We start from the raw sequence: 24,415 nt of genomic DNA, 5'->3' as shown, positions 1-24,415 counted from the left end.
TTCTGCTGCAACATAGTGCAGCACCTCCGGTCAGAGCATTTATGGTCTGTCTGTGACTATTTTTGATCTCTATCGTATTTGAGTAAAGTGGATAAGATCTTAATTATCACTGTTTTGAAGAGCTGATTTTTAATATGACAATTTGAAATTTTGGCTTACCCAGCCAGGACCATGCACTAATGTCTAGGATCCTAGATATAAACAGGATGTCTTGTAAAAACAAAACAAAAACATTTTACCTTTTGTGGCTAGGAAGGGATTTTAAAACGGCTGCCTGCAAAGAAAACATAGCAGGTCTCCTAAGGCTTGTGTCTATATTCTAATCCTCCTCTGCTCCATACTGAAGGGAAATGATGGCAGTCAGCCTTGGATGTAAGACAAATTCACGCTAGTGTTGCCTCTTTGATTCTGTGCCAAGTCCTTTCCTCTTTGCCGTTCTGCTGCTGTCATTTCTTCAAGCCCTTGTTCCCACTCTTTCCCCCTGTTTCTTCTTCTAAAGAGGAATAATAGATCCCAATGGCCTGTATAATTCCAAAGCTGCTACAAAACGGAAACATTCATAGATTTATTCCGCCCCCACCTTTGCTGTAAACAATTTAGAATAAAACCCACACTGCAGCCTACATTTGCAACTCTCTTCCTCAGCAGCTGAGATAGGAGAGCCAAAGTTTCCTGCCATGATTAATGTTGATGGTGTCAGCGCTTTGTGCTGAAAGCCATCCTTGGTGTGATCTATCCTTTCATTTGCAGGACTTTCCCCAGGGCCCAAGAATGGAGGGAAGCAGGGGGTGGAGACAAGAAAGAGAAACAGGTATATTCTGCTGAGATCCAGGAAAGTGGGGAGGGGATTACCATAAGGAAAAGGAAAAGAGCTGAAATGGTCAATCATGCTGATCACGCATGTTAATTTCCCTGTACCTATGTAGTAGGTTGACCAGATGTCCTAACCATAAAGAAGGACAAGGCAATGTGAAATGTAGGACATTCAAGAAGAGTGTGAGACACTACAGGAGAAAAGCTAAAAGCACTACGGTAATATAAATATAAATGCATGTTTTTAGTCATGCTCAAAAGGGAGGACATTTAGGCATTCCTCCTGGACAGAAGGTTGCCCTGGAAAAGGAGGATGGATGTCTTGCCACCCTGTCTATGTAGGGATGTCCAGTTCATTTGAAATCTGCTGCAGCCACCCTGGAGCACCATTGGCACAGAAAAGGAATCTCCTGAATGGTGTGTTTCTGATGTCTGAAGCCAAGAGAGAGTGAGAGAGCGAATATGAACATGAGTGCATGCACAGAAAGCTCTAGGATTTTCAATTTGTAACAGCACTCAAACTCCTAATATGACATATTCTCTTAAGAACTACAAATCCCAGAGTGACTTAGCTCCTGCTGGCATTCCCCTTGCACAGACAGGAGGATCTAATGGGTTCTGGCAGCATTTGGGGAAAGACAAGCGCCACGCTGAACAGGGAGGTTGAGAACTCAGGAACAGCAAGAGCCAGTGCTGTTGACATGATTTACAAGGCTCCAAACATGTAAGTGAGGAATATGGGCTGCCAAACTCAGTGGATTTTACTTCTGAACACTAATACTTCTACTGTATTTTACAAAGTCAAGAATTGTTTAAATAATCATTTCTGGCTGTCCCTGAAATATAGCTGTGGTGCTTTTAAGAGCAGAAGTGGCATGCTTTTCTACTTCTGAGTATATGGAAAGAGACAGATAGGATTGCCAGTCTCAGCTGTGCTGCTTCTGGTCCCAAAGTACATGGAGAAACTGACACTAGATCCTAGGGACAAGGAATAATTCTGAAAGGGCATAGACAATACATTTATGTGGACTTCAGATACATACATCTCCTACTTCAGTGTCTAGTTATCAATCCAGATTGGGTGCCCAGGCATGGAACAAACGTAAACAGAGGACACTAAAAGATGGTGACGGACACCAGTCTTTGTACCAGTTCTGCCCCAGGAATTATCAATCAGAAGTGTACTAAATGATTAAGCATTAAGAAATATTAAGATTGCGGTTATCATTGAGCCCTCCTGGGTACACTAAAGGCTGCCTGCAATTTTTCCTATGCACACGTAAGCTACAGTGAACACATGGCCATTTCTAAATACACATTGTGCTTGCAAGACACTTTATATGTAGAGTGATTATGTAAGACCTTTGAGACTAGCTGAATGAAAGAAGTTGGCAGCATGAGCTTTTGTGGACTTAAGTCTATTTCCTCAGATGCTTCTATGGAAGTAGACTGAAGCCAACAAAAGCTCATGTTGCCAACTTCTTTCTTTCATTTAGTCTCAAAGATGCTACAGAATCTCTCTACATACTGATTCTACAGACTAACATGGCTATATCTTTGAAGACTCTTTATATTTAAGGATGTTTGAATGGATGGGAAAAATAATTTGTCCTCCCCCTGTAAGTAGGCAAGATCAATAACAACCTGCCTGCCAATGTTGAGCCCTGCCACCTCGACCTTAAAAAGAGTGCCAGCATCCCTGATTTCCCAGGGTGACCACAGGGGGTTGTCTTGAAAATAAATAGGGTTAACTGAGTGTTTTGTTCACATAATTAAGAAATCCTCATGAGTAGTTCGGAGAGTTTTTTTTAATCATGAAGCTGGAAGACTTAAATAGTCTGATTCCGCCGCTGTTCCTCTTTCCTTATGCCTCAAACGCCTTACATTGGTGGGAATTAAAAATCTTGGTTTGGATTGAAGCTGGAAAGGGACTGCTGCCTTCACTTTGAATTGGACCAATCTTGTGTAAGAAAGGGACAGTTCATATTCTGAGCTTGCCCCTCTCAAATGCTCTCCCCATCCTTGTTTCAGCATCACCGCTGCCCTACTGCTTCAGCAAGTCTTTTTGCCTTTTGTTTCTTGCCAGACTTCTCTATCACAATATTGGCTTACAAACATTAGTCCTTGCTGTCAGTTACTATGGTTACCTCTGGGCTGCCATCATTTCAGCAGCAGAAATGAATCTGGTGCGCCACAAGTCATGTCTGCATGATACAAACAGTGGCGTGTGTTTTTAAAACTTTAAATTCAGCATGGGGATGATCAGGAAGAGCAATACCTGCCAGAAGTTACTGCTAGAGGCATCGTACTACTGGTTGCATTATAACCCGCTGCGTCTTGAGAACTTAACATTGATTTAAGAGGTTAGGACTTGCAATGCTGGCTCAGTTCAAAAGTCCACCTGTCTATACCAACTCGCTCTCCCTGGTAAGAAAAGCAAGATCTGGATTGTTTATGAGACTAACTCAGTGTTCTGGTTATGATTTCTAAACTACTGTGCAGCTTAGGGCCTGGACATTTAAAGAACCTTTGTCTGTCATATTATCTTGCTCATCCATTTGGAGAGGTCTTGGTCACTGAGCTGCTAAACACAGAGATGTGATAGGAACACAGAGAAAGACCCCTTTCCACTCAAAGACCCATTTGTCTGCCTTCTTAGCACTATTCCTGTGCCAGATGGAAACACTTAATTTTCACTGGGCTTTTGTCCTGTCAGGTTGTTGGATTGGTATTTCTTGGTTTCTTTTTTTTTGAAAATAATTTTCTCTTCTGGTCTGGCTTTTATTTTTATTTTCAATACTCTGTAATTATTTTAAATATGGATCTTAACTGCTTTGGATGACTCAGAAGTGAGACAGAAAGATAAGAGTATAGATAAAGAAAGAAAGAAATAACAATAGAGGTAGTAATTTATTCTTTTTGTCCACAGAATCCATGGGTCCGTAACAACAATATTTAATACATATTGCCAGGGCCTGGTACAGTCTGCCCTCCTTGTTGGTGGACTTGTCATCTGCAGATGGGTGGCAAGCCCCCATTTTGCTTAATGGCGGTGTGCACATGCGGCCACGCCACCATTAATTTTTTAAAGGGACTTTAGCATGCATGGATTTTGGTATCCGTGGGAGAGTCCAGAACAGATCCCCCGCATTACGGAGGCCTGACTGTACAGTATTTTCCTCTCTGTTTTCTTCTCGCTGCTGCCTTCTGCTATGTTATAAGAAGAGCAGCACTGCCTCATGCAATAGCCACAATTCTAGCTTCTCACTGCATGAACCCTGTAGTGTAGCTTTGAGAAGGAATAATCTGTTTATGTATATGCATGTTTCTGTTCTGCCAACTTTTTACACAGTGCCAGAACTGCCTATTCTGGAGAAAAGGAACTGGTTGATCCACCTGTACTACATCCGCAAAGACTATGATTTGTGTAAGGTAGGAATGGGGTATACTTCAACTGTGGCTTGTTAAATACCTTAAAAGGCAGTGGTGTGATGAGGATAAAAGCCTTGCTTTGGAAGGGACTTCTGTTCTCCTTGGGTCTAACTGAGATGTCACAGCTCCAAAACCAGTGTTTGGAGATCAGAACCATGCCAAACCCCACCACCTGCTTTTTCAGGCATGTCATCACCCTTTCCCAGCTTGCTACAAGCCATCGTTCATTTACCTGTTGATTAAATCCATGCCGGAGCTAATTGTGGTTAATATCAATCAAGATTTCCTCAGAAGCCATGATTTAAAGTGGGAACACACTTGGTTTTGGAATGATCCCTCAGTGTTGATGCCAGTTTGAGAATAACATGTAATGGAAATATTGCAAGGGCATGCATACCAGAGAGGGAGGGGAGGGGGAGAGGAGAAAATTGAGGGAACCTGCAGTTGGGAAACTGGGAATACACTATCTGAATTTAGGCCTAGTTTTATTCTATGTTCTCCTTAATGTCCTTCTTCTAGCAAGGCACTCTTTTTCTGCTCCAAATACAGCAATAACACGTTAACTTGCCAGTCTCATGAGCATGGTACACACATTACTTTTCTTGTTCACTTGCTCCTTCTGAGTAGATTGCAGCTTCACTTAATTGAAAGTGGCTTTTTCATGTGTGCAGTTTGTGTTTCTCTAGGGGAAGGGGGGTTATTATTATTAATTATTATTAATTATTCACATATTATCATTTTCTTCATGTGTCAGCACAAAACCTTTTAACACTGGTGGAGTTCCTTTCTAAAATGTATTGGCTCTGGCTTTGGTAATATCTCTAATGAGAAGTGACCTGTGTGTCTGCATTGTGGTTGAGTACATCTGTTTGTGAAAGAAACAGATGGACAGTACCCTTCCTCTTCCAATATGGTGTGTATTAACTTCAGCTGCATTTGCACTGCAGAAATAATCCAATTTGACCCCATTTTTAATTGCCATAACTCAGTGCTATGGAATTCTGGGAACTGTAGTTTGTTATAGCACCAGAGCTTACAAGTTGCATAGACAAATTCCATAGCATTGAGCCATGGCAATTAAAGTGGTGTCAAACCAGATTATTTCTTCTGTGTGAATGCAGTGTCCTACATTTCTTGAAGGGGCCCTTTTATTTTGCAGTTTGCAGTGCCCTGTGAATGTTTCTGCACCAGGAGATCCCAAACATACCTGCATGTTGTAATCTGTTTCTTAGAGCTGTTGTGTGGATAAAGTGAGATATCCCTATGCTCTTCACTGTCTCCTGGGATAGGAAGAAAAGAAATCCAAATGAATAAAAACCAGTGTTCTAGAAACTTCTTGTGTTAATGGTACTGTAGTGCCGATGTTCCTTCATATACAAGAGGGACTTATCAGATTTCAGAAAAGAGACTGTTTTGGATGCAGCTTCACTGAATTAAAAGCATAGACAAAAAAATCTGATTGATCCTAGAGGTGCACCTTTCTCATTATCCTGAAGAGGAAGATTGTTTTAGAGCAGCTTGGAGTACAGTATTCACCTCTCATGCTTAATTTTTTAAGAAATAGACATCTACTGAAGGACATGGGTGTTAGGAATTCCACTTGCTTTAATGTTAGTTATTCAGAGGCTGTTGCTTTAAATCTAACATGTTTAATGCAGAAGGCATTTATAATGCCATTAAGTCAGGGAGAGACTATTGTCAAGTGGGAGGGATAAAAATTACCTGCTCTTGGACAATTTTTCCAGAAGAGACAAACTACCAACATGAATAATAGTGGTATTTCATCAAATGCTCTCGCTCCATTGAAAAGACATAGGCATGCTTCTTTTGTTGCAGTGGGTACTTTCCTTAACAATGCTACCTTAATGGTGAGGGCATCTTCTTATAGGACATAATAGCTGAACTCTTAATAACATTCTGCTTCTAGTTGAAACTAGACAACGTCATTATTAAACCTTGCCTCTTTACTGTGTGGTTCAGATTGCTATAAAAGAGCAACTTCAGGAGACCCATGGGATGTGTGAATATGCAGTCTATGTTCAAGGTAAGTTGAAACCATGTGCTTGCACATACATATACTCTCCATATGGCTTGTACGCTTACAACTTTACTGGTACCGTATGTTTTTCAAAACTGAAAGCCTCTATTGAGGTTAATAACAAAATTCTTTCACCAGATTTCTTCCATAATACAGCACACTCTGATTACTAGAAAAAAATTGAAAATGGGACATTTTGTACGGTCTGTTGCTCATAAAGGACACAGACATGAAGCTTATCCCTCTGTGGTTTTGGTTATTCCACACAGAAAAGAGAGATGAAATCTGATACGCATAACCCCAAGACACACTAATTACTAAAGAACCGAAAAGAGAGCACTTTTAAAGTCTTATATGTAATCTAAAGTAGTTCTGGTTCTTCCAGATCACTCAGAAGGCCTTTATTTGATACATAGGTATCCCAAGAAAAAAATTATTTCTATGGTATTCTGGAAAATGTGGTATATTCATGTATTATTCATTCATTTGCTTAATTCCCTACCAGATGGCATTCAAAGTGGCATAGGATGAAAACTAAAATAAATCAGCAATACAGTCAGCCTTCCTCATCCACTGATTTTTTAATCCACTGATTCAAGTATCCACAGCTTGAAAATATTTTTTAAAAAGTATAAATTCCAAATAGCAAGCCATGATTTTTCATTTTATATAAGGGATACCATTTTGCTCTGCCATTATATTTAATGGGACTTGAGCACCCATTGGTTTTGTTATCCACGGGGGTCCTGGAACCAAACCCCAAAGGATAACAAGGTGCTACTTTACAAATGTTTAAAAATCCATGCACTATTATTGTTATACAACGTAATATTTTCCTCTGAGAAGTTTAAAGAAAATTACATGACATTATATTGTCCAGGCGACATAGAGTTAGATGCACTGAGATTCAGAAGTAGAAATGCTTCATTTGATGTTTTTACAGTTCAGCTCAGAGGAATTAACTAAAGTACAATTGCCCTCCTCTGTAATATGTTGTGGAGAAGAAGTTGGGTCAGAGAATTGACACAGTGAGTGCTAGCTTCTCCAAATCCCTTTCGGTCTTCTACAATATACGTGGCAAGGGTTTTCAAGACATAACTTTGACCTCTCCATATTATTCCATTTGGAGGTGAACTGAGACTGATAGCAAATCCAAGCACCACAAATTGAGAGAGACTCACTGTTGTTACTCAGCCAAGTTTCATGTCCTCCCTACCATTGAAACACCCAATGTATTAATAGCAGATATTCAGCAAAAGGCAGGTAAAAACACATGCAGGAGGAATGCAGTGCTGTGGAAATTCAGTTTTCTTGATCACACACTTTAAACTGCAGAGGGTAGTTGGCTGAATTGCAACCCCAGGCCCCCAGAAGGTCCCTCCAGTTTTCCCAATTGTTTAAATGTAGTGTTGAAAATAATAAGAAAATCAAAATTTAAATTCTGAATGTCCCTATACCTTGGAAAAAGTTGTCATTCATCCCCCACCCTTATAAAACCAGGCAGTGGCCTTTCCAAAGTGTCCTAGATTGTATTGGGGTATTTTAATTGTGCATGGAGAAAGAGACACTTCCCGTAGCAGCCAAGGGTGTGTATTCACTTCTTATCATATCTGCACTTTAGGATACATTTCTGTGACTTATCTATTTCCTGTATGTCTTATTAATCCTACACTTTACCTGTAGATCTGCCATAGATTTTAATTGGGGTACTGTGATCAAGCTTGCACCATTGTTTCAACTGTCAGCCCTGCTCTGGCTTACTTCCCCAGAAGCCCTTGGTGTAGTTCTGTTTATAGGGCTTGGGTTCCCCATTTTCTTGTCCTCTTGTGTATTCAAACCTTGGCAAGGGTGCCTCTCACTTCCACAGTAGATCACAGGATTAACATGCTGTGGCAATGTTTAAGAAAAGAGGTTATTTATTTTGTTAGTATAGTTAAACCCAGTGACATATTACAACTCTGTAGCTGAAAATAAGCCAATATTTAATATATACCTTTTTTATAGTTCTACTTTTTTTCTTTAGTTAACTGGAAATTATAAAAATTTGAAATCATGTTTTTCTTTTTCATTCTTGATATTGAGATGTTTTGAGATGAATTTCAGAAATTATTTGATCCTAATTGAAGAAATTTCCTTTCTACAGTGAAGAATGAGATTAATAGAGATAATTACAAAGAAAGCAATGCATATTATTGGTTATGTGGAGTATAAGACATAGTAAATATAGACAACATTTATGATTTTTGGAAGTCGGAACTTTTAAATTTGTTGTTTAGTTCTATATGGAATGTATGGAAATGTCTATTGTCTTGTGTTTGATTTTTTATGTTTTTATATGAATTTTCCATAAACTTAAAAAACAAACATGCTGTGGCAATGTTGCTTTTCAGCTTTGATATTTCGCTTGGAAGGGAAGATTAATGAATCACTTGAGCTGTTTCAGACTTGTGCTATCCTCAAGCCACGGAGTGCAGACAACCTCAAGCAGGTGGCCCGATCACTGTAAGTGCCATTTAATTCTTGGGAACTGAGATATCATATGAAGGGCTGGGGTTCCTGGAGGCTGCTTCTGTTTCAGACCAATTCTCCATATTTGCATAGTTTAATTCCTTAAACATCCACTCTTCTTCATATGAATTCTTAAGAACGCACAAATTGCTGAACTGGGACAGAAGCCCATATATCCCTTGACTGCAGCTTTTTATTTCCTGCACTGCCCAACAAGATGCTTCAAGGAGGCCATCAAGAAGGCTTGAAGGCAACATTCCACCTTATTTGCCCTCCAGCAACTTGTGTTCAGTTTATTACTGCTTTTGAATGTGGATGTTCTATGTTCCTATCATGGTTACTAGCACCAAAACCAAAACAACAAAATCTCAGCAGGTCATAGAGTCACAGAAACATAGAGTTGGAAAAGACCACAAGGGTCATCCAGCCCAACCCCCTGCCATGCAGGAATACACAATCAAAACATTCCTGACAGATCCTTCCTGTTTAAAACCTCCAAAGAAGGGAACTCCACTACTCTCAGAGGCAGCATATGTTGAACAGCTCTTACTGCCAGGAAGTTTTTCCTAACTTTAGGTAAAATCTCTTTTCTTGTACGGTAGTTTGAATCCATTGCTCCATGTCCTAGTTCTCTGGTGCAGTAGAAAACATGCTTGCTTCCTCCTCGCTAGGACATCTCTTCAAATATTTAAACATGGCTATCATATCATCTCTTAACCTCTTCCCCAGGCCAAACTTATCCAGCTCCCTAAGCCAGTCCTCACAGGGCATGGTTTCCAGACCTTTCTCCATTTTGGTTACCCTTCTCTGGACACGCTCCAGCCTGTCCACATCCTTCCTGAATTGAGGTGCCCAGAACTGGATATAATATTCCAGGTGATGTCTGATCAAAACAGAATAGACACTATACTTGATCTAGATACTATGCTATTGATGCAGCCTAGAATTCCATTGGCTTTCTTAGCTGCTACATTACGTTAACATATGGTCAATCTGTGGTCCTCTAAGGCTCCTAGATTCCATTCGCATGTCTTCACCTGCTTCACTTCAACTGTCAGTTGAGGGAAACTCTAAGGGGAGAGTTGACAGATGGCAACATTACACAAGCAGATTTGGTAAGGTTTGATGTTTCCCCTTCCGTATTATATGAGCATATCTGCATGGAATAGGTAAACAAGAAATGGGAATATCTAACTCTTTGATAAGGCCGTTTTGACTAGCCAGGAGCAGGCCTTGGGACACACTGTCCACACCTTTGATTTCCCTGGCTGATTAACCATTGCCCATTTGGCTATAAGATGTGATTTTTGTTGTTGTTGCAGGTTCCTTCTGGGAAAGCACAAAGCAGCCATTGAAGTGTACAATGATGCAGCCCAGCACAACCAGAAGGACTGGGTATGCATGAGCCTTTATTTCCTATTTATAAGAGAGTTGGCTTTGACACACAGATCAATGGATGACTTAAGGCAGTTTTTACACACTCGCTTACCTCTGAATATGAGCAGCAGCCAGTCTATGAATCCAGCCATACACAGAAACAACATTGTTTTTTCCTGTAGCTGCAGTGATTGGGGGGAAAGTGCTAATGCAGCTGCAGAGATCATTGCTGTCTGTGTTAGTGTACCACTTTGTTTAGGATAAATGTTTCCTAATGTGATTTTGGCCCATACAAGTGACCAAGGATAGGCTGTGGCTGCTCATGTGTAGGGAGAAACTGACATAAACCAGCCCTTAATCCCATCAGTAGTCTGGGCCCTTTCCAGACACAAGCCTATTGCACAGTTCTGTGATGAAATTATATGGGATGGAATATGCAACCTTTTCCCAAGGTAAAGCAAAATGGAGGAAGCACTGGCTTGTGTCTCCACCAGATGTGCACACAGATGGCTTCCCATTTTAATATGCAACAAGAAAACAAAGTATGGCTAGGTACTCTCTCATGGACTAAATGTTGCTGACTAGGTTACGATCCCAGTATAGTGCATAAGTGCTAGCAAAAGATGAATTACTGTACAGAACAGGAACTGCTGTGGTGCCAAAAGGCTTTCTTGACAAGTCTCAGACATGTATTTGTATGACCCAGTAAGATTACAATAGTATTTTGCTCTGTAATTCTGCTCACTTTCAAAAATCTGTTTTTGGGTCATCATGGTTATCTTGCTTATAGGATAACAGTGGCAACTATCACCAATAGCAGAGAGCAGAGCACCAAAATTATAGATTGTTTTTTATCAGCTCTTTCTCATTCTTCTGTGTGAAGTTTAATATTGATCGGAGAGGTTACCCTTACAGACGAAAGCTAGTCTGTGCTATGAACATTAAGAGTTGGGTCAGACTGAGCCAACTAAACCACAAGCATCTAAATAGCTTAAATGACAAAGCATCATCATTTGTCAGGTTTGAAAGGGAGTCACAACATTTTGACCTAGTTGGTCAGACCACCATTTTGGTGACAGTACCTGATCTTCTTCAGTCAATATTTTCAAGGCTTTCAATATTCCTTCTTTTAAAAAAGGAATGACTGTACCACTCAATTCATCTGGAAGAACTCTTCACTCAAATTTTATTTGATCATGCTTTGTGTGCTTTCCCTTTTCTTAAGAAAGCTGGTAAGCAGACTCATTAACAAAGAGGCAAGAGAGCTCATTTGATGGGGGGGGGGCAGAAATGTCAGCTGAAGATGAAGTATGGTTTAAATATTATATACTTGATTTTGTTATTCATCCAGGATTTTTTGATGTATCATCTCTAGTTGTCTATGGCCAGTTATGCTAATTACCTTGTCAACACTTTGCAGTACATCTGATAAGATATTAGCTCACACACATAAACACGCACATCATTTTCCAGATTCTCAGAGGATTCTTTCATTCAATGGAGTGAATAACAGTGTAATGATTGTTCTGTGGTATCGATTCACAATTGCCCCACTGTGGTGTCTGAGTTCTTTAGAATTCTGACAGTTTCCTTATCGTGTTGACTAGCATACTGACATGTCCTTCAGGTAAATGTATGCATTATACAGCAGGGAGATTTGTCAAGCTCAGTTCTAAGTTGTCAGTTTTTTACTGGATGGGCATAAGTTGTTACCAGTTTGAGAAAACAGGGTGGCTGTTTAGTGGCACATTTTTTATCCTCAGTAGGTTGTGTCATTCCTGGAATTTTCTGGTTTTTGAGAGCCTTTCATTAGCAATCTGGTTTTGAGGAAAGCGGAAGGGCAATATTTTTGTTACATGGAATGGCAGGAGATTTTCCACCCACCTCTTGTATCATGTATCATTTACAGTTTTCCTCTTTTCTTTTGTACCTAGGAGATCTGCCATAACTTGGGTGTCTGTTACATGCAGCTGAAGTATTTCAACAAGGTAATATGGGTGGTTCTCTGGAAGGCAGTCCAGCTGGTTATATTGCCTGCTGAAGGGAACTGTGTAACCCTATATAGCCAGAGGCTATATAGGACTAGAACAGTAGCCCCCTAACCTTTTGGGGGCCTGTGGGAACATCTGGATTTTTTTTAAAAGAAAAAAGAACAGGGAAAGAAGAAATGGAATGTGTAGCAAATAAGCCAAGTTTGGTACAATTACTGTTTTGGACTACAATTCTCAGTATTCCGCTTGCTCACTAGGAGATTCTTTATAATCCCAAACAGTAACTGCCAAAATCTGAAAATAGGGATTGGAGTATGGGCAGGAAATTATATAGGGCACAGTAATATCTCTCTAGCCACTAGAATCCCTAGTCTTCTTCTTATGGTTGTGACTAGATGCCTTTTTTAATTTCTGTAAGCATAAGGCCTATTAATTTCTATTTGAAGATAAATACTAAGCATGTTAAAACACATTCATGCGACATAGTGGGTTTAATTAAGTGCTCCTCTTTAGAATGTGGCAAGTAGAATGCATGAGAAGAAAAGATAGCCCCATATAAGCCATACCAGCTTATCCAGGAGTATTAAAGCAAGATTGCTGTGTTAGTGTGCTGCAGAAAAAAACAACAAAGAGCCATGTGGTAATTTAAAACTAATAGATATAACTCTGAACACTAAAGTGAGGATAGTCCAACCCCATAATAGAAAGAAAATCACCTCATTTAAGATGTGTTGCTGGAGAAGAGGGCTGAAGATACCATGGATCTACCAGGGAGACAAACAAATGGTTCTAGAACAGATGAAGCCTAAACTCTCCCTGGAAACTAGGATGACTGAATTAAGACTGCCACATTTTGGCCACATCATGAGAAGGCACAACTCATTAGAAAAGACAGTGATGCTGGGAAAGGTAGAAGGCAGTAGAAAGAGAGGAAGACCGCACACCAGATGGTTAGACCCGATCAGCGAGGCCATGGGCCTGAACCTGCAAGATCTGAGCAGGGCAGTCGAGCACAGAGAGTCTTGGAGATGTCTCATCCACAGGGTCACCATGAGTCAGTGTTGACTAGAGGGCAGTTAACAAAAACAACAGAAGGTTTTATTTAGTATAAGCTTTTGTGGCATTTACTCATTTCATCAAATGAGTTTAACTGTGTCCGCAAGAGCATATGCCAAATTTGTTAGTTTTCAAGGTACTGTACCACAAGACACTGTGGGCTTGTTTTTCATAGTATAGTATAATTATCTTGTTGATTCAAACAGAAGTCTTCAAAAACCTAAGAAAGCAGGTGATTTATTCTATAAGGCCAAATTCCACATTTTGCTCCCATATACATATATTCTCCCCTATGAAGTGTAGCCTTAGGCTTGGAGAACACATCATCTGCTCATCTGCAGAGACTCTGACAATCACATTAATCCGTGCAGTCTCAATGTGTAATGTGAACGACTCCCGTGTCTTTAGAATTTAAAGGCTTTTATGGGTGATGAAGTCTGTTATGGCATGCTGCTCATGGAAGTGATGCTAGGATTATCATAAAACTTTACCTAGTACAGTGGTGGGAACTGAGGGTCCCTCCAGCTGTTGTTGAACTGCTACTCCTAGCATTCCTTACCATTGGCTATGTTGACTAGGGGTGAGGAATACTGTGTCCAGTTCTGGGCACCACAATTTAAGAAGGATGTTGAGAAACTGGAGCGTGTCCAAAAGAGGGTGACCAAAATGGTGAAGAGTCTGGAAACCATGCCCTATGAGGAACGACTTAGGGAGCTGGGGATGTTTAGCCTTAAGAAGAGAGAGTTAAGAGGTGATATGATAGCCCTGTTTAAATATTTGAAGGGATATTATATTGAGAAGGGAGCAAGCTTGTGCTTTGCTGCTCCAAAGACTAGGACCTGGAGCAATGGATGCAAGCTACAGGAAAAGAGATTCCACCTCAACATTAGGAGGAATGTCCTGACAGTAAGGGCTGTTCAACAGTGGAACACTCTTCCTCAGAGTGTTGTGGAGTCTCCTTCATTTGAGGTTTTCAAACAGAAGCTGGATGGCCATCTATCGGGAATGCTTTGATTGAGATTTCCTGCATGGCAGGGGGTTGGACTTGATGGCCCTTGTGGTCTCTTCCAACTCTATTATTCTATTCTATGAGTGATACAGAGGAATAATAATTGAAAGGTTACACAGTTCCCACTTGAGCACTGACAGAAACTTCCTTAGGAAGGTGCTCCAGTCTGAACTATGGCAACCACAGAAGCATATGCATTTGCATGATGTAATCTTTGATTTTAAGCAGAAGGTTTCCCTGTCTACTGTTTTAAGAAACCTCCTCCCCCTTGCCACTTCACCTTCCCCAGATTCCACCACACACGGCCTGTGTGCTGTCCTAGCACTGAGTCATCTGGGTCTATAAAATATAATGAAGCCTATGAGAGTAGGCTGGCATTTTCACTTTTTAGTAATAAACAGTCTAAGCTGCATAATTCTTTTTTCACTTTGTCAGCATCTTTCTTCTTTAATATGCTTGGTGGGGGAGAAAAAGACCCTGCAACCTTTTATTCCTGTCCCACAGGCTGGGCCCTGAGGAGGAAAAAAAGGCCATTGTAATCGATGCCTCTCATTGGAGAGAATTAAGATGGGCCCAGAAGGAGTAGTTCTGTTCCTTTGTGCAGTTCAGCAGCCCCTCCAGGCTCGGTGCTGGAATAAGCATTTTGTAGAGTGAGGAGCTATAAAAAACTTGCTTACCTCCCATCTTGCCAGTCCCTGCAAAGCGGCCAGTTCTGACATCCTACTGCTTCCAAATTTCTTGACATTTGGAGTCAAGGGCTTGGATAGAGCCCCATTGAAACAGGGAAAGGGAGTGCGGAAGAAACAAGCGACATTCTGAAAACCTCAGGCACATACAATTACTGGAAGGAGAGGAGAGGTGAGAGCAGCAGTTGAGTGAAACATTGCTGTTTCACCCAGTTTGGTTGCCATTCTTAACTTTCACAGGGCTGTAGGCGCTTCCCATGTGGACAAGGATACAACTCAGGAGTGGCAAAACAAAAACAAAGGAAGACAGAGGAGCCCTTGATTCTAGGAGGAAACAGATACTTGAGGGGGAACTACAGCAAAAGCTTTGCTTGCCAACATTTCTAGGTTCCCTCAACTTGAAAGAAGTACAGGTACAGGACTGAGAAAACCCTTTCTTTGCCCCTTGGAGTAGGCAGTGTCTAGCTAGAGAGACAAATCATCTGGCTGCATGGATAAAAGAAGGATTCTGCTACACCAAATGAAAATGTTCCTCAGCTTCCAGGTTTCTAGCATTGCAGGGACTGAAACACTGAGAACTTCCCCTGCCCTTTTTTCTTCTTTCTAAACTGTATTTCTCAATGCTCAACTTAGGTTTTAAGTTTCTGCGATGCTAGAAATTTGAGGACTGTAGGAAACTTTCATGGGTAGGGGAGAATTCTGTTGGGGGGCAATGCCTTCATTTTGCTCTTCCCCATAGCTAGACTCCTGCTCTGTCTAAAGTGGCTTTGCATGTTCTGAATTGTTTACTTCATTTTGCTTGTTTGGTTCACTGAGTTTTTTCTAACACATTATCCTTGTGCTTTCAAACTTCTGAGACGACAACAGGCCGCTTCTTAAAAAAGACAAACTGATATTTCCACACCACTAGTAGCTTGCAGGCTTTAGAAATCCACCCATGGAGGATGGGTCCCTTTCCCTCAGATTGTTGGAGCATCATGAACAAAGCTACAAAGCTGCTCATTTTGTGAAATTTGTTCTCTACTTTGTCCAGGCAAAAGATCAGCTCAATAATGCCCTGCAGCTCAACCGACATGACCTGACGTACATGATGCTGGGAAAAATCCACTTGTTGGAGGGGAATAAGGATGAAGCCATTGAAGTCTATAAGAAAGCAGTGGAGTAAGACCCTTTCTTCCCTTGCTCCGTTTTGTTTTGGGAAACAGGAAGAGGATCTTGTGTGCAGCAGTTGAGCCCATTGCATAGATCTGGAAAGTGTTACGAAAACTCTTCTCTCTTAACCAGCCTTCTTGGGTGTTGTTTCATCCTTTGTTTTATTCAGTTTATACCCTGCCTTTCTCCCACCAATGGAACCAAGGCAGCTTACAATTATAGAAATTCCTGAAATGTTCCTTTACAAAAGTTAAAAAAAAATCCCAATTAAACACAATACTATTAAAAGCAGATAGTTAAAACAGTTTAAAACACATTTAAAACATAATGAAAAAATATACAGGATAAAAACACAGCACACTGCTATCAAATCGTATGATTTAAATATCAATCAAATGTCTGTCTAAATGAGAAGGTCTTAACATGCCAGTAGAACATGAGTCAACAGTGTGATGCAGCAGCTAAAAAGGCCAATGCAATTTTAGGCTGCATCAATAGAAGTATAGTGTCTAGATCAAGGGAAGTAATAGTGCCACTCTATTTTGCTTTGGTCAGGCCCCACTTGGAATACTGTGTCCAGTTCTGGGCACCACAATTCAAAATGGATGTTGAGAAGTGAGCGTGTCCAAAGGAGGGCTACTAAAATGGTGAAGGGTCTGGAAACCATAAAGCCCTATGAAGAATGACTTAGGGAGCTGGGGATGATTAGCCTGGAAAAGAGAAGGTTAAGAGGTGATATGATAGCCCTGTTTAAATATTTGAAGGGATGTCATATTGAGGAGGGAGCAAGCTTGTTTTCTGCTGTTCCAGAGAATAGGACCTGGAGCAATGGATGCAAACTGCAGGAAAAGAGGTTCCTGCTCAACTGTTCGACAGTGGAAGAATCTCCCTCGGAGAGTGGTGGAGTCTCCCTCCTTGGATGTCTAAATGTGCCTGTAATGGTGATGGGGATGAGAGAAAGCCCTCCCCCAGGCCAGTTCGTGTAGGAAGATAGGATCTTTGGGGTTGCCATTCCTACTAGCTCAAGTGAGCCTCAGACATTTCATTGCCATGATGATGAGCTGAAATTACAGTACAGTGTGCCTGCTGTACAGTACAGTGCACATACATTGAAAACCACACGGGGAGCAAGGGGTGGCGCGTCCCATAGGGAATAATTCATTTAAATGGGGCTCAAGCATACGCGCTATTTGTTTTACGCAGGGGAGTCCGGAATGGATCCCCCGCGTAAACAAAGGGTGCATTGTAATAGCAAAGGAGTTTCAAAACACACTCCTTTGAACTGTTTCTGAAGGCTTGAGTGGTGATGCTAGCATCCCATTCTCATCCTTCAGCCTTGATATAGTTCGCTAAAAGAAGAACAAAGTTCTTCCTGTATATTTCCCCTTACTTCTAAGACAAACACATTGAAATGGTTGGAGAAGGCTCTCTGGTGCATGGCTTGCATGAATGGCACATGGGCATTTTATCTGTAGCAGAAGTGTCAAGTCTTTCCCCCCATTGTTCCATATTGAGAAGTCCATTAGACCTGAATATGATTTATACATCTTGATTCTGACATCTTAATTTTCTTGGGAGCAAGGACTGGATCAGCCTGGTATAACCAATATTGGAAAAGTTACTTAAGTGGCCTAAAGCTCATAGCTTAGGGTCACCATAAGTTGGAAATGACTTGAAGGCACACAACAGCCACAATGATAGTAACAAGATATTTCAGAAATGAATGTTTTTCTGGTTTTCAAATGCACACTTGCCCAGGGCAAGTACTTTATACATAATTTTTTGCTCAAGTCACACTTTGGTACAAATAGGCCGTCAAAACATGTCCTCAGCCTGCACAGCCAGAACCAGTCCATTCACTAAATGGGATGTATGCTTCTTTGAGGGTACCGTTAAAGAGAATCCAGTAGTACATTTTTAAATATGATGTATGGTATTTTTATTACCATTGTGTAGAACATTTGTCTTTCTTTGCTTCAATTCCAAAATGTCTTGTCTTGAGTCATTTCCATTAAAATCAATGTATTTCTTTATAATAACATTGAGCACTGCTTGGTATGGACTGTTGTACCAAATGTCTTAATATAAGCTATCTTTTTGTATGTATATATTTCAGGTTCTCTCCAGAAAACACAGAGCTCCTTACAACTCTGGGCTTGCTATACCTGGAGGTATGGGAGTCAATTCATTGCTTCACTGTTTAATGTGGTCCAGTAGCCGTGTATACATTTGATGTCCCTGTGTCATTTCTCTAGTCCCATCAGGCAAAATTGAGCTGACCTTTCTACATAAACTATCCTCAAGGGAAGTAACTTTATCTTGTACCTGTGAGCCAGACCTGAAAAGTCAATAGGCCATGCCCTTGTTACTTGCTCTTCCAAGTATAATAAAATACTTGGCTTTGTGAGTTTTCTTTATAGAAACGGGTCACAGAACTATTAAATAACATGCCATCTTGGGGGATAAACATCAGAAATAACTTAAAAGACATCAAATCTTGATTCTGACCCTTTAGGAGCCTGGCATTTCAAAGCCCTTGCAGCACACTTTTCTCCCAAATTAGCACTCAGCGCTGCTTTGAGATAGAAATTGATCTTAACACAGAGGAAATCTCAAGAACACAGGAGCCACACTGTGGCTTACAGATCAAAACCAAGAGGGGGATCTTATAATACGGTTATTTCTTCCCTGGGCTTTCTGGAAGAATTTGGCCACAGGAAGGCTCTAGCCTTTCTGAACTTTTTCTGAGATTGCTCAGAAGGTGGGGAAACAAGATAATGAAGCTTGCTCTTAGCCTTCCCACCAGGCTCTTGCCAACTTGCAACTGTGTTTTGCTGAATGGGGGAGGCAACCATCAAGGCTGAGTGGGTTAGCTTCATAATGAGACCAGCTCAAGTACTGTTGGTTGGGGTTGATTTGTAATGGATTGTGGATTTGGGGAGTTAATATTCTGGATGCCACAGTTTCAAACTTTGCAGCTATAGGGTGAGTTGAGCATCACAAGGACTTAAGTATAATGTATCTAAAGCAGTGGTGGGGCAGAGAAGGGACAGAGGGAGGAAATACAGAGAGATGCAAGATGTTATTCCTCCCTGTTTCCCCAGATCTCTTCATTACAATCTTCTCTGTGCATTGCAAGAGGGCTGCCAAGGAATCCAAGTGACCTAATGATGTAGAGAGACAACTAACTTTCTACATCACCAGTCTGCTCCATCAGGCTTTGTAAATCAGCTTTTCAGTGGGGCATAGGAAGAGAACATAGAGTGGAAGGGTTAAAAATTGACTTCTTCCACAATATTCCCTCCAGCCCACACTGTGTAGCAGATGGGGCTGGGTGGGTGGGTGCGAGAAGAAAAGATAGGGTCTGGGAAAGCCTGAGCAGATGGAATCTGGACCAGGGGCTGGAAGTTCCTCACTTCTGGTCTAGAACTAGGTATTAAGCAGGGCTTTTGGACAAGCACTCTTGATACCCACACAATGCTGTTGTTTCCAAGGAAATGCTTGGGAAATGTTAGGAAGCAGGTGGTGCTGGTTATGCTTTTATGAATACCAGAAGGTATTGCTAGCTGCTTATGATCCTTGATGCTGCAGAAAGCTTGAAACTGTTAGTAGTCATGCTGGCTAGGGAACTGTAGGAGTCATAGTCCAAATACTTAAATGTTTGAAGCTCTGACACTGTACAAGCTGGAGGAGGTCATGGGAAGCAGCTCCTTTTCATATAATGTGACAAATTTGTTGTACATTATTTTTCTCTTGTCTTCCTCTTTTGGTCTTTCTTTAGCGTGAGGATTATCAGAAAGCCTTTGAGCATCTTGGGAATGCCCTCACATATGATCCCAGCAACTATAAGGTACTAATTCAGATACACTGAATTAATTGAAGGAGGGGAAAAATTGACAGTCAGTACATATGTTTGGAAGTGGCAATCCAAATAAGTGATAATCTGATTAGAAATTAATGAAATATTATGAATCAGTTTAATCATCTGGATTCTTTCCTTGTGCTTCTTTAAGATATCTCTTTTGGTGAGGTTCCTTATCCTCAGCACAATGTTTCTGTTTGGTGTTTTGAAAATTCTTTTATTCTGTATTTATTCAAATGGGTGAAGAGCCCAGGTAGTTTGCCAGCTAAAAGTGAGCTTTTGTTGGTTCTCAAAGGCCATTTTGGCAGCTGGTAGTATGATGCAGACACACGGAGACTTCGATGTAGCCCTCACCAAGTACCGGGTGGTAGCTTGCGCTGTTCCTGAAAGTCCTCCGCTCTGGAACAACATTGGAATGTGCTTCTTTGGCAAAAAGAAATATGTAGCGGTAGGTGTGTATGCTTAATTTCCCCTGCCTGCCCACCACACCTTTTTCAACAGGAACAAGCCTCTAAAGTTTGTCCTTGTTCCCAACCCACTCCTGTTCCCTGAGTTCTGAAGCAACAAAGCATGTATTTTTTTAATTTGTGCTGCTGTATGGAGAATATATTTTTGAAACGAACAGGAGGATTCCTTCCCGCTGCTTTTCTCTTCCTTATTCGGGTGCATACCTCGTCAAACCCTATGACACAGAGTGATGGTGTATCTTACTGAGATTTGAAGAAGATAGGAAGTTGCAATACTCAGACAAGCTTCTGTTTCCTTGCAGGCCATCAGCTGCCTGAAACGAGCAAACTACCTCGCACCCTTTGACTGGAAGATCCTGTACAACCTTGGTCTAGTCCATCTGACAATGCAGCAGTATGCTTCTGCATTCCATTTCATTGGTGCGGCCGTCCACCTCCAGCCGAAGTTGGCAGAACTCTACATGTTGTTAGCAGGTAGCACTAAGACCCTTGCCTAGTAATTGTGATGAAGAGAGTGCTTATAATTGGCAGTAAAGGTTGTCACCCTTGTTGAGAAAACCAGAATTGATTTTAGTATTTTAAGCATGTAGAGTTCTTGATATTAATGATATGGCTCCTTCCTATACGAATCCATAGAAGTTATTGCTCCTATTTTATAGATTATTTGGATCTGTGACTTTCCTACGGCCACCACTTTCCAGGTTCATGTCCAATATTTTGTTTATTGAAGAAGACTCTGGCTTCAGATAATATAAATGACCAGAATGTAAAGTCCCTTCTAACCATTCCTATCTTGCTTAGTATGGGTGCTTGAATATATGAATCAGCCTTATTCAAGTTAGAGCATTGGTCCATCTAGCCCAGTATCATCAACTCTGGTGGTTCTCAACCTTTGTTCTTCCTAGACTTTAACCACAAGACCATTGGCTATGCTTCTTGGGGCTTCTAGGAGTGGAAACCCCAAACAGCTGGAGTGCCAGAGGTTCAGAACCACTGATCTACTCTACCTGACAGTGGCCCATTAATATCTCAGGTTAAACATTTTCCATTACCCACTGGCCCAAATAATTCAGTTGGATATGACAAAAATTAAACCTGGGATCTTCTGCAGGCAAGCCTGGAATGTTCTGCCACTGAGCTTTGGCTCTTCTGCTGTTCCCTGCTTAGGAGTATGCATGCCTCAGAGGCCTATAAGGAATGCTGCAACTTACTACATTATGTGACCTAAGAGGCAGCGTTGTAAGTTGAGGCTTCAGTACAAACTCTGCTCAGCAAGACTTTGTTTCCATGTTACCAGCTAGTGAAAGTTCAAAAATAATTGTTTTTTTTCCTTTCACGTTGCCAAAAAAAGTCATTACCATTCTTCTTTTTCTATTGCAGTTGCGTTGACAAATCTTGAAGATGCTGAGAATGCCAAGATCGCCTATCAGAAAGCTTCAGCATTGGACACGTATGTTTTGGGAGCGGGTTGCTATTTGCTTGAGGTTCTGCAAAGAATGGCCTTGTCAAAAGTGCATTATTTGTAGCAACCACAAAGTGGTGCCACAAAGCATATATTCATAACCTTAGACTGGCCTTTAAGACTGATAGTATTGGTGAGTTTTTTGGTTTATAGCATCAAAGGGCTGAAAACCATGGCTATTATCTTGATCTTGAGCAAGAAACAGTGAGAGGGTGTGTGCACATGTGCGCTTGCCCCTGCCAAGCAGCTTTTCAGCTACAGACAGTCACTGCTCTGATCTGGCCACCCTTCAAAGTCCTCCCTGGAGATAGACAATTCTGCAGTGTCCCTGCAACCAGTGTGCTTGATCTATTTAACAGAAACACATTTTGCTCATTTAAAAAATATTGCTTGTGTAAGACTGGAAGATACCTCTGTTATTCTGAACTATGCCTTAGTAAGGCATTTCTTGGACACTGGTTTTAAGTGACAACTGCTCCTTCTCCTATTGAAAACAGCACCAAGGCCTAATTCTGATTTATAACACAGTTGTGATTAGGTTGTCAGTTAGTATGTCGAAAAGCCTCATGCATTCACAAACCCTAGACTTCCTGATAAGAAATACTATGAAGGCAAGGCATTTTGCTCTGAACATAGCTTGACCCAAAAGGAGTCTTGCTGCAGATTTTCTGAAGGTACATTCTGTCAAGATCTTTTTAGGTCCTGATTGCTTGCTTGTGTAAAGCATGCCTATATTTCTCTCTGTCTCAGGACCTTCAGCAAATCTGCAGCAATTAACAGCAGATCTTTGAAGAATGTCCCAAGTCCTTAACTGAGGCTACTTCACGTTGGAGAGTGGCAAATTGCAACACAGGAATATAGAATTGTTCATCCATCAGCCAAACTCTTTCCACACAGCTAGTTTTACATAAGTGACAATCTGTGAGGTAATTAACCATCAAAGCCACATGAGGAAGCATCCTTGGTTGCTGCCCTGGCCCCAAACCTGAGAATTCTCTTGTGGCATTATAACATTGGCTTGCGGATTAAAGACTAAGCCTGTGTGAATAAGATTAGAGTGCTTTCCACATACATTTTACTTGAAAACAGTGTACAGTCGGACCTCTGTATCCACAGATTCAAGCATCCATAGCTTGAAAATATTTGTTTAAAAGTATAAATTCCAAATAGCAAACTTTGATTTTGCCATTTTATCTAAGAGACACCATTTTATTATGCCATTGTATTTAGAGCATCCACTGATGTTAGTATACATGGGGGGTCCTCGAACCAAACCACAACGGATAACAAGGGCCTACTGTATAATTTATACCTGCTTGGAACAGGACATGCAAGAAACCCAGAGGCTGGCAGCTTGCAATGCCCAGGATTCTGTCAAATTCAAGCTGCTTTGCCCTTCATAGTAAACTTGTGTTAAAGGCATATGAAGTGTTGAAATACAGTCTGGAAATAGTTTACTATGGAGGGCAAAGCAGCTTGAATCTGGAGTATGGTATGAGTTCCAGAACAGCTGGAAATTTCTTTTAGGTTGGAGAAAGCATGTTTTGAAAGATGGAGAGTGGCAAATTGGAGCCTAGAATTGTATATCTTCTAGCCAAACTCTTGCCTCACAACCATGCAGCTAATTTTATACAAGCTTTACTCTCCTCCTGACACAAACTGCTGAGCTCTAAGAACTCTGCATGTTGTTGTCACTTTAGAAACGAGGATGTGGCTTGCAGCACAACACCTACTGCATCTAACATGTTCTTTTAAAAAATTAAGTTTTCACTGGGAAAAAGTACAGCAGTTTTTCTAGTCCTGGTAACTTTGGGAGAAGATATCATTTGCTGAAAATCTTTGATCTTAGAGACTGTCTGGAAGAGGATTTCCAGATTATACTTTGGGCAGCTCCTTTTTCCAGCTCTCTATCTACGCATGGTCTTTCAGGACTCCCATTACTGTTTGTCATTAATAAAATCTAATTTTTAGAGAAAAAAATATTGAGTGTTATTTAATTTGCATACTGTGTTGCATTCATTCCCAAACATGTGGAATTTGGTCTTCTAGATTGCAAAATTTTAATTACAGTAAACTAGGGCACCTCTAAGTTGTGTCTTACATGTGTTCTTGCCCACAGTACATGGCGGCAACTTGAACCTGTACATTCATTTTGAGACCAACTCAATTATACTGCCTCTGGCTTAATCCTATTTTCTGTCTCTCGGAGACAGGTGCAATCCTCTGATAAATCTCAACTATGCAACCTTCCTCTATAATCGAGGGGACAAGAAAGAGGCCATTCTCCAGTACTATGAGATGAAAAAAAAGGTCCACGCATTGAAAGAGAACACACTCGAGTGTGATCCTGAGGTATGTTGGTTTAAACTGCTGATCAGACTGCTAAGTAGCAGAATCAGTTACAGGTTCAATCAGAAATGTTTGCCAATTCTCAGTAATATAGCAGTGCTGAGGCTGGCTGTGCTGCTGAAGCTGTCTTAACTGATGGAGGACAAATGGGATTCTTCCCTCAGTCTGTGCTGCTCTGGAGTGCTAGAATGCCTAGTCAAGTAGTCCTCTGCA

The 24,415-nt window shown here is 41.0% G+C and overlaps 1 protein-coding gene across 5 annotated transcripts in view; it reads left to right on the top strand.

Moving 5' to 3' along the window:
- Positions 1 to 24,415, top strand: part of BBS4 (Bardet-Biedl syndrome 4) — a 41,077-nt gene that overhangs the window by 14,854 nt on the left and 1,808 nt on the right. For 3 of the 5 annotated variants that reach the window (XM_042473484.1, XM_042473482.1, XM_042473487.1), the window contains 12 exons: positions 4,166 to 4,245; positions 6,226 to 6,289; positions 8,674 to 8,785; positions 10,114 to 10,186; positions 12,103 to 12,156; positions 15,944 to 16,071; positions 18,179 to 18,233; positions 19,844 to 19,912; positions 20,220 to 20,372; positions 20,694 to 20,865; positions 21,772 to 21,841; positions 24,067 to 24,205. In XM_042473484.1, coding sequence (XP_042329418.1) covers positions 4,166 to 4,245; positions 6,226 to 6,289; positions 8,674 to 8,785; positions 10,114 to 10,186; positions 12,103 to 12,156; positions 15,944 to 16,071; positions 18,179 to 18,233; positions 19,844 to 19,912; positions 20,220 to 20,372; positions 20,694 to 20,865; positions 21,772 to 21,841; positions 24,067 to 24,205 — 1,169 coding nt within the window. The remainder of the gene's footprint in view (positions 1 to 4,165; positions 4,246 to 6,225; positions 6,290 to 8,673; positions 8,786 to 10,113; positions 10,187 to 12,102; positions 12,157 to 15,943; positions 16,072 to 18,178; positions 18,234 to 19,843; positions 19,913 to 20,219; positions 20,373 to 20,693; positions 20,866 to 21,771; positions 21,842 to 24,066; positions 24,206 to 24,415) is intronic. The other 2 variants (XM_042473485.1, XM_042473486.1) reach the window with 1 other exon arrangement.

The sequence above is a fragment of the Sceloporus undulatus genome, chromosome 6 (assembly GCF_019175285.1).
Source record: "Sceloporus undulatus isolate JIND9_A2432 ecotype Alabama chromosome 6, SceUnd_v1.1, whole genome shotgun sequence".
NCBI lineage: Eukaryota > Metazoa > Chordata > Lepidosauria > Squamata > Phrynosomatidae > Sceloporus > Sceloporus undulatus.
Note: the sequence above shows the minus strand (reverse complement) of the source record. Positions and strands in the feature narration are given on the sequence as shown.